A 12,063-nucleotide genomic window follows, 5' to 3' on the forward strand; every position below is an offset into this window, starting at 1 on the left:
CACAATTTCCTGGGTTACAGATTGTTTTTCCCTGTTTAGGGCAGAAAAAGACGGGCTGATGCAGAAAACGAATTATTTACCGTGGTGAAAGTTGGGGCTGCACCTGCCTGCCCAAAGCAACAGCCTCAAAATCACCTTTTTTTTTTTTTCTTTTTTTCTTTTTTCTCCCCTTCTTTTCATCTTTTCTTCCTCAGCTGAACTTGGCCGCCTCATTAGTTTTCCTTTGAAGGCTGGCTGTGATTGGGGGGAGGCGGAGAGGAGGGGCAAGGTGCACATTAATTACACAACGCCTTTAATTACCCTTCCTTCAGCACGGGGGGCTTTGCAGGAAGCAGGATAATTATCAACGGATTTCTCAGTTGCCTTATTTAGCTTCTCCCGTATTCACCCGACGCCTCCAGCCCGGCTTCTCTGGGATCACAGCCCCACATCAGCCCCAAAATCCCCTTTTATTGCCCAAATTCTCTCCTCTTTAAGATGGAAAGTGGCTGTGGAAATTCACCCTGCGGCGCTTGCTGTTCATCTCTCGAAAGCCTTTGATGTGGCTGTTAAAGGCAATAAATTAAAGTACCTGAGTTTTCCTAGGGAAAAGAAAGCCTGTATCAGCCATTGATTTGCCAGGATAAGTACAAGTGTCGCCGAGGATTAAACGAGTGCAGCTAAAATGGGATGTGGAGTTTTTTTTTGCTCTGCCAGCCCCGGCGATCCCCTCGATCCTCTAAAGCATCTCTGCAAAGGCAGACTGGGGGTGTTAACCCTATTGAAAGGGTTTAACAGGTCCCAGCTTGGAATGAAAAGGAAAAATCACTTCTCCTTGGATTTGGCTTTTTTTTTTGGTGTGTGTGTTGGCGTGGACGACCCAAGCGGGCAGGGCCAGACCCAGAGATGGAGAGGGGAGAAGGGAGGTGGGAACCAAGGGGACAGCGACCAAACCTCCCTGGAATTAATGCCGGGTTTAATGGGGTGTTTAAGCCATTTTTTGTTGCCTCTTGAAGTGATGGTGGGAATGATCCAGGCGCTGGGATGCTCCTTGAACCCCGAGGGGACCCTGCCTGTACCTGGGGCTGGCAGGACACTCTGAATTCGGCTGCACCCCGTGGATTTGAGGACTCCAGCTCCCACAGGAGGTCCACAAAGCGCCATCACATCACTGAACCTGCAATTCCTCCATTACAGCCAGACATTAATAACAACTTTATTAAAGTTTAATTAGTGGGCGGTGGGATTCTCATTAGTGTGATTTCTGCTTTGTCATCACTGAGTCAACACCGAAGGGATGGAAGTTAACTCAAGTTCACTCCATCACAGATACTATGAAGGGGCAGAGGGAAACACACGGAAAAAGGGACCGGAGATGTCTGAGTGCCCTGGCATGGGATTCCCCAGTGTCATTCTTTTTTTCCAGAGCCACGGCTTTCTCCAGCCAATGCTCTGGGGCTGGGCTGCAGATGGCTGGGGATACACCCGCCTGTTAGAGACACGTGGGCATCGTTCCCTCCTGCCAGCGCCGTTCCCATTCTGGGAATATCCTGCCGGGACTTCATCCTATTTGGCACTGCCAGGCACCGCCAGCCTTGCCCATCCTCACAACAACGGGGTGAGGTGCAAAGTCCTGTCCATTCCCAAACCTCGCCGGTTCCTGCTGGATCAGTGTGGCTGAGGGATGTGACAAACTGCATCCCACCCCGCTCTGGAAATGCGGAGCCACCAAACGGAGCCTCTGAGATGGAGAATCCGACAGGATATTAAATTCTTGGCTTTCATTAGTGGACACAATATGTTTTTTAAAATGCTGCTTCAGGTCCCTGAGTATCCTCCAGACCTGGCAGGCTCGAAGTGCCTCCCCCCGACTCGCTTCAGGTTTAATTACAATATTTCCGGCTGGGTGGGTAATTGGATGCCACCCGGCAGCCCTTGTGTTACCAGCGTGAGGGATGATTCTGGAACAGCGACTTCCTCTGCTCCCAGGAAGGGAACAAGCCCGTGAATAAAGAACACCTGCGGGAATTCCCAGCTCCATAAAGCTTTATCACCTTCAAACACCTCCGACCTCGGCGATATGAGCTCTTGCTGGGGTGGGGGTGGCTGCCCAACACAGGAGAAGCTGCAGCGCCCTGTCCCACCTCTCCCCAAAATCCTGCTTTGGGATGGGCTGGTGCCGCTTGAAGGGGTCGGCTGTGAGGGGGGATGTTCCCCGCGCCTCCTCCTGAGCATCCTTCAGAGCAGGCTCTGCCAGCTCAGCGCTGCCGGTGGCAGTGGCCCTGGGCACAGCGGGAAGGCAGAGAAATTGATGCTGTGCCCACTGGGCTGCAGGTAGGAATGAGCCTCGCCCAGAATGGGAATCCTGCTTCTTTGATTTGTCCTCTTCCACAGGGATCTGAGCTGAGCACCTGTCTGGAAAAGGTGTCTGGTCACCTGTGAAGGCTGGGAACAAACTAGGAACAGTCCTTGGAGCAGAGGGGCGGGTTTAAGGAGACAGGAAAAGATAAACCTATCACTGGATTGACTGTTTTGAACTGTTCCACTCCAAATATGAACTAAAGGTGATGCCTCCCTCCTCACAGCCCGGCTCAGCGGAGCTGCCGTGCCCGTGCAATCCCGCAGGAAGGAGAATGCGGCTGTTGTGGCTCATTTTCCCCAGGATCAGACCCTTTACCGGGCTCTTTTGCCTCCAGCCATTAGAGCTGGCAGCCTTTTCCCTGCCCGTAGGCACTGCCTGGCAGAACAGCTCTCGGAGCAGGGGATGGGAACGCCGCTGAGGCAATGTGAGCATATGCAAATCAGCCAGCGTGACGCGTATCCTAAGGTGTTAATGAATTTATAGATGCATGAATAATTACTTGTGAAAAGCACGGTGAGCTGCGGAGGTCACAGATGGCTGGAGAATGACAAAACAGCGTTTGCGGGGATGGAGAGTCCCGCTGGCAGCCTGCGGGACACGGTGGGAACCGAGCAGCAAAGGCACATCCACGGGGCTGAGGATCCTGAAATTCGGCAGGAGCAGGGCTGGGCTGGAGTCAGGAGCTCGGCCGAGAGGCTGGGATGGAATTAGGATAGAGAGTTTGCCAGCGTGGCTGCTCCTCGTTAAAATCCACATAAATGATCCTGAGCCCCGGGCATGGCAATGACAGCCACAGTTGCTATTAAACTGCAAGGTGTGATGAGCACTGGTGAGGGCGAGGAATCATCTCAGGGGATGGAGATCTCACAGGATGCTCGGAGAAGGCAAATGGGGAAGCAGAGGGAATAATGCTGAGAGGAGGGAGAGCTGGAAAATCCTGGGGTGAGGGCAGAGAGGTGCTGGACACTGCCCTCCTCCTCCTGCCAGAGTGGTCTAGCAGTTGGAACATTTTATTAGGAACCTGTTTGGCATCCAGGCCGGGTGTCTGATGGCCAGAGGAGGATGCCCACACCAGCTGCTGGACACAGCAAAGATGTGGATGAAGGACAGAGGGGGGTCCCTGCAGACCTGAGAAGAGAAGGAATTGGGGAGTATTTCCTGGGAACATGCTTGCTGAGGGTAGATGAGGGTGGGGAGGCTCTGATCCAGGCAGGGGAGGGGGTTTGATGCCTTCTCTCTGCAGGTAGGGTGTACCAAACCCTGCCAGCATCAGGGTCAGAGATCATGGACCATCTCTTCCAGCTCTTGAACAGTGCTGATCCAATGATGTCATTTCCAACTGCTGTATTTTCAGGAAAAATGCCTGGATTTGGCCAGGAAAGGGGAAGATTTCCAGTCCAGCTCCTTCAGTCCAGCCAGACTGTGAGTCTGTTGTGTCACATCTGTAAGTGCTCAGCTTTGTCTTCCCTGTTCACACTTAAACAGTTCCATTGAGCTGTGACCAAACCACCTCTCACCACTCTGGCCAATAAACCCAGGAGCTCCACAACCTCTCCCTCTAAGGCATTTTTTCCCAGCTCTCAAACAAATGTCATTTTTTTCTGCACCGTTTCCACCCTGCCAGAATCCTCATTGCAACGTGCCCAGCTCAGCTCCACTCCCAGCTTTGCCAAGGCACAGGATGATGTGAAATCACGCCCTGGCTCCTGCAAATAACCTAAGAAAGTCCCCAGGCTGTCTTCCAAGATCCAGTGCCTGACCTCCCACCACCATCCTCTTCCTTGCTCACTCACAGTGCTAAATGTTCTCTTCTGCTGAGGCTTTGTGTGTGCTTCCAGCCTGGTGGTTACAGTCTGCAGTGGGATTTGGGATGATCCCAGATGCCCCTGTGGGAGCCAGATCTGGGCTTGGCACTGCTGATCACACAGATGATGTACAGGGTCCCATGGAGACAAAGCTTCTCACTCCCCTTCATCCCAGCAGATTGCTCCAAACCCAGCCCCAGCCTCCTCTGTCCTTTCAGCTTTGCAAATCCCACCGTGGACTTGCAGATTTCTCAGGGCAAAGCCCTACTGGGAATGACGTGTCTTGTACAGGAATTTCAGTGGGGCTGGGAAAAGTTGTCAAATCTCCACCTCCTCCTGCCTCATTGTTTGGAGGCTCCCTGACTGTCTAAATACTCTGGCAATTCTGACAATTTCAGCAAGCAATTCCACCCACCCTACGATGATCAGCCTTGCCTTCCCACCAGGCATTCATGGAACAGCTTTTGCAGGCAGGACATACAAGTGCTACCCACAAAATTGAGAGTTAGAGGAGGAAAAACCACCCAGCAGCCTAGAAAGCAGCCACTGGCTTCTTCAATCCCTTCTCCCTTTCCCATCAACTTGTTTTTGGTTTTTTTTTAGGTTTCTTAGCCATTTTTCTGCTTCTATTTGTCACCAGCAAGTGAAAACTGGGGCTGAGGCTCAGAGAACAGTGACCACAGCACACAGAGGGGCTGGTGGTGAGGATGCGCCAGCACCAAGCCGGGTTTCCTGGGATTTCAGCCCCCGTGTCTGTCAGTCCCCGAGGCTGAAGGCAGTGGCCTAGGGAAGGTGACACCTCCCCTGTTAATGAGCTCGTTATCACCCACCGTGCGTCCCCCTGCCCTCTGCAGCTTCCCAGGTGTGAGGTGGCAAATTCGCTTCGCAATTAGCCCGGCCACTGCAATAAACCCCCACCAGTTCCCCCTCCCCATTAGCCAAATTACACTCGAGGATTTTTTATGGCACGAGAAAACGAGTCTCAACAAGAGGATTTTTGGAAAAGCACCTTTGCCTCGAGTGGTTATTACGGGGCTGAACGACAAATGTCCGGGTTTGTTACCATCAACCTGCGCCCGGAGCGATGGCTTAGGAGGGGGAGGGATTGAGGAATTGCTCACCATCAGCTGTTTGATGGTCGGGTGCTCCTCCGCCTCCCTGCCCGAGGCCGGCTCCTTGTGCACGATCTCCACGCGGATGTCGTTCTTGGCAGACACCACACCCTTGAGATCTGGGGACACAGAGACGGAGAACGGGGTTAGCCCGAGGCAGCGGAGCTTCTGCAGGACCTGACTGAGAAAATAGCCCCGGTTCTGCAGCCCACAGAGAGCTGGAGGAGCGATATTTGCGTTGCCATAAGGTGTGGACAGCTCAGGCTCCCACGGGAATTCCTTCTGGAGCTCGGCTGGCCTCTGCCACACTCACGGTGCTGTCACCAAGGGCTGGGCTGTAGCAGAACTGCTCCCACAGGGACTGAAACCATTTGAAATCATTGTCCTGCCCGCTGGTCAGTAGGGAATCCTGATGCTGAGGGATGGACCAGCTCTGGCCAGGCACTGGGAGCCCCTGAGAAAAGCCTCCCCCAGTCTGGGGTGCAGACAACACCTGGAAAAGGCCAAGCAATGAGCACAGGGACGGTTTTATCATCTCCAAGCAGCCTGGAAATGACAATGAGAGAAGATAGAAACATTCCTGGAGAGACTCCCTGCCTTCCCTGAAGGTGTCAGGCGTGCTTTGAACAAGTCATTTTAGCAGAATTAAGGCACAGCCGCGGAGCAGCGGGAGCAGAGCGGCGGCGCAAAGCCGAGATGAAAAGCAGAGACGGAGGCAAATCTGAGCAGCGAGACCTCAGCAGCTTTGAAGCCGGGCCCCAGCCACTGATCTGGCTCTCACCTCCCAGGATGGCTGTGCCAGCCCTCCCAGACCCAAAAACTGCCTTGAACCGCCGGTTTGTCAGATCTACCTCCAGCTGACGGATCCAGCAATCCCTGCCAAGCCAGGATTGTGGGGATCAGTCCAGGAAAGGCTGGACCCCCCGGGAGTTTTATCTCCAAACCAAACTGAATGATGTAACCAACACCAGCTCAAAGCTCTGTCCTTGAATTCCTCTCTCCTGGCATCTCCTGTCCTCCACACCACAGCCCCCAAGCCTCAGGGCACAAGGCAAAGCCTTTCACTGGGAAGTTACTACAACTTATTTTTTAAATGTTGTCCTGCTGGGACCACGTTCCTGGTGCTGGAGCTTCTGTCTTTAATCACAAGGAGAAGCTAATCAGTGTCTTGCAGCTCCTCTCCCAGGAGTGTTCCCCCTTAAATAACTCTGGGCTGTTAAGTCACTGAAGATATAACAACAGATGTGAAGTCATTTTTTTTTTTATTTTCCAGAGCCTCCAGGCTCTGTGTGTCTGCACCTGGTCCTTTTATTTTTTGCTGCATTTTCCCAAAATGTGGTCAGGAATTCCTTCCCCCAGTGCTGTTAGTCGTGGTCAGTGGCTGGGTAAAAACTTCTCCAGAGTGATTGTTGGGTCATTGTGTTCCCTCAACACAACTGCTTCCACAGCCTGCACCAGGTTGTTGGAAATGATGGCAGAATGCTCCAGTAGTAACTGGGGTAAAGCCCATCCACCTGGCACACCCAGGTCCTTCCCTGCAGGGCTCTGCACCCTGAGTGTCACTGGGGTCTGGTTCAGCTGCTGATGCTCCCAGTTCTCCCCAAACCCAAGGACAGACTGTTTTGGTAGCTTCCAGTGGCTTTTGGAGCCAGGTAAAGGGGAACTGAGTGGCTTCAGTGCCACCAGCACCCCATGCTGGGTCTGGCTCTCTCCAGAAGGGAGATCAGGGCAGGATCTTCACTGATCTCTTGGGTGATCTCTTATTTATTCTGATCCCAAAGTGAAGTGGCAAAGAAGCCTTGAGGGAGCACAGGGACCCTTGGCCTGTCCTGGGGATACTGCTCTCTTCCCTGAATCCCACTGCCAGCAGAGCAGGAAAGATGCCCAGACCCAGCAGCCTCTGGAATATCAGAGACCCAAAAACCTTTCCTAAATGGGAGAGGAAGTGGAGAAAAGGGACTTCAAACCCTGCCACCATGTCCCCAGTGCCCTCTTTCCAGAATCTATCTTCCCAGCCCTTCCCAGGTGAGGAGAATGCCTCTTCTTCCTGATTTACCAATGGGATAAAAACCACAAATTATTTGGCTGGGATGGCCTTGTCCCCTCCTGGCTTTCCCCCTGAAGAAGAGCCCATCTCTGCATGCCTCCAGCTTGTGAGGGTCTAAATCCTGGTGTTTTCACCATGTCTGGGATCTGTTGTCATGGCATTTCTGTGAAACTGTGTGTCCTGTAAAGACCTGCACCATCTGGTTCCATCAAACGACAGGGAAATAATGAACCCACACTCTGTTTCTCTGAAGGATGCTGCATGGGGAAAAAACAGCCCATGGATATGGGACCACGGCTTGGCCCTGCTTCCTTCAGGTGCTTGCATTGTCTCTTGCTGCCAAATGACCTCCATGACATCAAACTTGGGTCCTGTCCATCAGCAATCCTTCCCCAAAAAGCAAGGTAAGTGACTTCCCCTATTTAATTCATTAATTCTTGCTAATGGAGGCTGTGAGAGTTCAAAAGCAAACGGGATAAAACAGGGAGAGGCATCATTATCATGCTGAAAGTTAAACACAATTCTGCAGTGGGGGGCCATGTGTCCTTACTGAAGCCAGGAGCAGCCTGGTGTCTTTGATGGCTTTGTAAACCATCAAGGGGGAAATAAAAGCACAACAACTGGGTTTTCTGGCACACTCGGGGAGGGTTTGGCATCCCGGGATCCTCACCAGGCGTCTGTCGAGCCAGGAGCAGCGCCAGGGATCTCCTCCTCTCCCCAGAGGCTTGGAATGCTCCAGACATTCACACTCCTCTCCCTCCTGCTTTGGTGCCTTTTCACGGAGCCAACAATCCTCCTTTAATTTCCCGGTGCCTTTTCAATGAGGCCAGACAATGCCACACTGCTTCCCCCTTCTCCTCCTCCTCTACCTGCGTCTCTAATGTCATTTTAACTTGTATTCCCAGACTCCAAAATGCACAAGTCCCATGAAAAACCCCTCTGCTGGCTCTCATTCCTGTCAGGAATATGCATGTCAGGAAAATTTGAATTAAAACAGAAGCAGAACTGTGGAGGGTTTTTAAGCACCGATGTGGCACAGTGAGGATGCTTCTCCCTCTTGCACCTCAGGATTTCTCCAAGGGAGAGATTACGAGGTGCCCTGCACACCCCCTGAGCTGCCTGTGCTGCTAACAGGGATCAGCAGCTACCCTGGCATGTTTTCCATTAACCCTTCCCTTTTCCCACAGGGCTGCTGTTTGCAGCAAACACTTGGCAGACCGACAGGAGAAGCAAATTCAGCAGATCGCGTCAGTAAATCCCAGCTCTGATTTCTCCCTGATTCACCCTCTCCCCAGAGCTGTCCCCCAGCCCTCCCAAAGGCATGCAGGGTGGTGGCGGGGAGGTGACACTTACTCCTCTGGGAGCGGGCACAGCAGAAGGCGACGATGGTGGCCATCAGCACCAGGAACGCCACGCCGGCCCCCACGGCCACCCCGATGATCACCGCCATCGGCACCGACTCTGCAACGGGAGGAGAGCGAGCATGAAGGGGATGAAGGGCACCCAGGGGGCTTCTCCCCCAGGGACCCACCCCTGGCTGCTGGAAAGAGGCTGAGAGATGAGCCCGGGGAGGGTTTTGGGGCGTCCTTCCCTGCTCCCCCATTGGCACGGGCTGCCCGTGGGACGCTGCAGTTTGTACAGCCCTGCTCGTTCTGTGCCTCAGTTTACCCTGGGAGGAGAGGAGGGGGGAGCCAGAGGAGCAGATTAGCAACTGCTCTTGTTAGTGCTCTGTGGGTTAATGAATGAGCTGCTCTGGAGGATGAAGTGCAAATTAAGATCGTGTGTTAATATTATTAAGAAAGAGAAATGGCATCCGAGCAGGCTGATGGATGACTTAACCCGAGTCATCATTCACAGCCCCTGCCTATTTTATATCCGTTTCCTGCCTTCTCCCAGTCATCCTTCCCAAATTCCTGAGGGTGCTGCAAAGACTGGGACAGGAGGGATGGCCCATGCTGGGGCTGAGCACTTTGGGCTGGGATGTGGGAGGCAGAGCAGGGGATGCATCCTCACATCCTTCTGCCTACAAGAACCCTGTCACTAAAGCTCCTGGTGGGGATTTTGGGCTGTGGCTCACCCAGCAAAGCTGATTTATCTATGCAGGCCCTGGCAGCAGCTTGTGAGGTGTGGGTAGGGCAGAATGGAAAATCACATTTATGATGAGAGGGTCAGGTTTGCAGCCCCAAAGCCTTGTTATCTCCCTGCTCTGTCTCCAGTTCCTCCAGGCACAGCTCTGGCTTTACAGTGAGTGTTGGGCTGGATTAAGGAGGGGCAGTGATGGGCAGCACTCACACTGTAGGACACAGCTGTGGGTACCACAAATTGCCTTCCTTGGCTGGGACGATAAAGCTACAGCCCAAAGATCCTCTCCCCTAAAGCTGGTGGAATCTCTAGGTCCTCATTCCTTCTTTCTAAACACTCTGTAGGACCTTGTGAACCAAAAGAGGGATAACCCTATCTGGGATGACCAGATAAACTGTGCTGATGTCTGCAAATGACCCTGACAACATGTACTTTTCTCTCTTTGCTTTTGTCCTAAAGTAGCACTCTATGGGACTTGCACAATATTTTAAACATGGCTGAGTAACAGCATTCCCCTCCCAGTGACTGGGGAGCTGGGTCACAGAAAGTGCTGGTTTCCAGAGCAGGTCAGTGGCACAGGAGGACTGGAGCACTCCAGCGTCCCAGCTGTGCCCCAGTCACTGCCCTGTAGCTTTTCCCTACACCCCTTCCTGCCCTGCCTGCCCTATGGAAAGCTGCTGGGCCAGGAGGAGTCCTCCAGGGCTCTCAGGTGTGGTGATGGCTGGGGACAATTCACATTCACCGTCAGCTCATGATTTCCATACCTGCTTGAATACCAGCTCCTGATTTCATTTCCGTACCTGTTTGAAAATAAAGCAAGTGTCCACAGCCTTGCACAGCCCATGAGCCCAGCCCTGTGCTCGCTCTGCTCCCCATGAAGGGGATGGCACTGTCCCCCTGGCCTGGGCAGGGCTGTCCCCTCTGTCCCCTGGCCTGGGCAGGACTGTCCCCTGAGCCACCCTGGCTTGGGCAGGGCTGTCCCCTCTGTCCCCCTGTTCTGGGCAGGACTGTCCCCTGAGCCACCCTGACCTGGGCAGGGCTGTCCCCTCTGTCCCCCTGTTCTGGGCAGGGCTGTTCCCTGTGCCACTCTGCAGTGTCCCCATAGCCTGGGCAGGGTTGTTCCCTCTGTCCCTGGCCCAAGCAGGGCTGTCCCCTCTCCTGGCCTGGCAGGGACCCTGGATCTGAGCTCTGCTGCCCAGCCACCCTCCTGGGGACCCAGGCTCTCCGCCGAGCGCTCCCGCTGACTGGCAGACGACCTGGAAAAACCACTGGCTCTGTTTGCATTGGAAGAAGCCCAAGGCTAATTTTAAGGGGTTCATTTAGCTCTGATTTAATCTGGACGCCAGCCTTGCCTATAAATCACGGCTTAATGAGAACAATCCACCTGCCTGCCCTGGCATTTAATAAAATAGAGGAGAACTGGAGTTCCTCCAGGAGCTAAGCATTCCTCACACAAGCCATCTCCTCTGCTGCTGTGGAGAGCCCTGAGAGCAGAATTTCCCTGGCCATCCCCTGGGAACTGCTGGGTGTGTGAGCCCAGGCCTGCAGGACATGCTGGCATTGTGGCTGGGATGCAGAGTGGCCACCAGTCCTCTGCCTTCCTCCTGCTCACTGCCATCACTGTGGAGCAGAGGGGTCTGCTGGGAGCAGCCACTCCTGTTTCTCCAGAGCTACAAATGATCCTCCAGCCTGGGACAGTGACATCCCCTTGGACTGTGGGACAGCGAGTAAGGGATGCAGGATCAGCCCGTGCCCTCCAGCTTTAGCAGGACAGGTAAAATCAGGAATATCTTATTGAGCAGAGACTTCACAGAGCTTGTCCCTGCTCCTGCCCCTTTGCCATAAGGGTGCAATCCTACAGCCAGTACAGCTGCAGTCTTGTCACCGTGCTTCCTAATTTTTGGCATCCCAAGAGCATCTCCTGCAGCATCTCCCCGCTCTCACAGCCCCGGCAGGTGCAATCCCCACTGCTGAGCCCAGCAGCTGCGGGCAGTGCCCACCTTGCTCCTTGAGCCGGATGATCTCGGTGTCGGAGCCGAAGCTGTTCCAGGCGGTGCAGTTGTAGATGGTTTGGAAATCAGCCCGCACAATGTTGCTGATGGTCAGCGTGGAGATCACCCCCTCATCTGTGCTCACCGTCTCCACCGTGTAGCGGCCGGAGGTGCCGGATTCCAGGACGTTCTCCTTCCAGGACCAAGCCTGCCGAGGGAGAGCGGGGTGAGCGCGGGCACCCCGAGGCGCTGCAGCCCCGCCTGCCCGGGGGATACTCACAATGCGGTCTGGCGGGGGAGTGCTGCGGATGAAACACTTGATCTGCCCCTTCTGGCCGTGCAGGGCGTGCTGGGTCTGCGTGCTGGAGATAATGGGAGGCCCTGTGGAGACACGAGAGGCTGCTGGGGGACTGGTGGGGATGGGGGTGTTAGGGCAGCCCCAGATGCATATCGGGTTCTACCAGGGATGGAGAAACAGCCCCATCACCTCCTGTGATGGAGAACATTGAGTGGAGGCTTTGGGCTCTGCTGGGTTTTTGCAAAGCCCCCACAAGGCACCAGAGCCCCTGATCTCTGTACCCCTGTCCCTGGTGGAAAGGATCCTGCCCCTGGTGAGCCTGGCCTCTGAGAAGGGCTGCTTGCTGCAGAAGCATTGCAGGATCCCTTCCCACCTGGTGTTCCTCTT

The 12,063-nt window shown here is 54.1% G+C and overlaps 1 protein-coding gene across 5 annotated transcripts in view; it reads right to left on the minus strand.

Annotated features, from left to right (window-relative positions):
• The window catches only part of KIRREL3 (kirre like nephrin family adhesion molecule 3), a 352,826-nt gene that overhangs the window by 2,440 nt on the left and 338,323 nt on the right, over window positions 1-12,063 (minus strand). For 3 of the 5 annotated variants that reach the window (XM_079326675.1, XM_079326673.1, XM_079326676.1), the window contains 5 exons: window positions 11,659-11,759; window positions 11,388-11,586; window positions 10,152-10,187; window positions 8,659-8,766; window positions 5,268-5,377 (listed from right to left, as the gene is read on the minus strand). In XM_079326675.1, coding sequence (XP_079182801.1) covers window positions 5,268-5,377; window positions 8,659-8,766; window positions 10,152-10,187; window positions 11,388-11,586; window positions 11,659-11,759 — 554 coding nt within the window. The remainder of the gene's footprint in view (window positions 1-5,267; window positions 5,378-8,658; window positions 8,767-10,151; window positions 10,188-11,387; window positions 11,587-11,658; window positions 11,760-12,063) is intronic. The other 2 variants (XM_079326677.1, XM_079326674.1) reach the window with 1 other exon arrangement.

Source organism: Erithacus rubecula (genome assembly GCF_903797595.1).
Source record: "Erithacus rubecula genome assembly, chromosome: 25".
NCBI classification, from domain to species: domain Eukaryota; kingdom Metazoa; phylum Chordata; class Aves; order Passeriformes; family Muscicapidae; genus Erithacus; species Erithacus rubecula.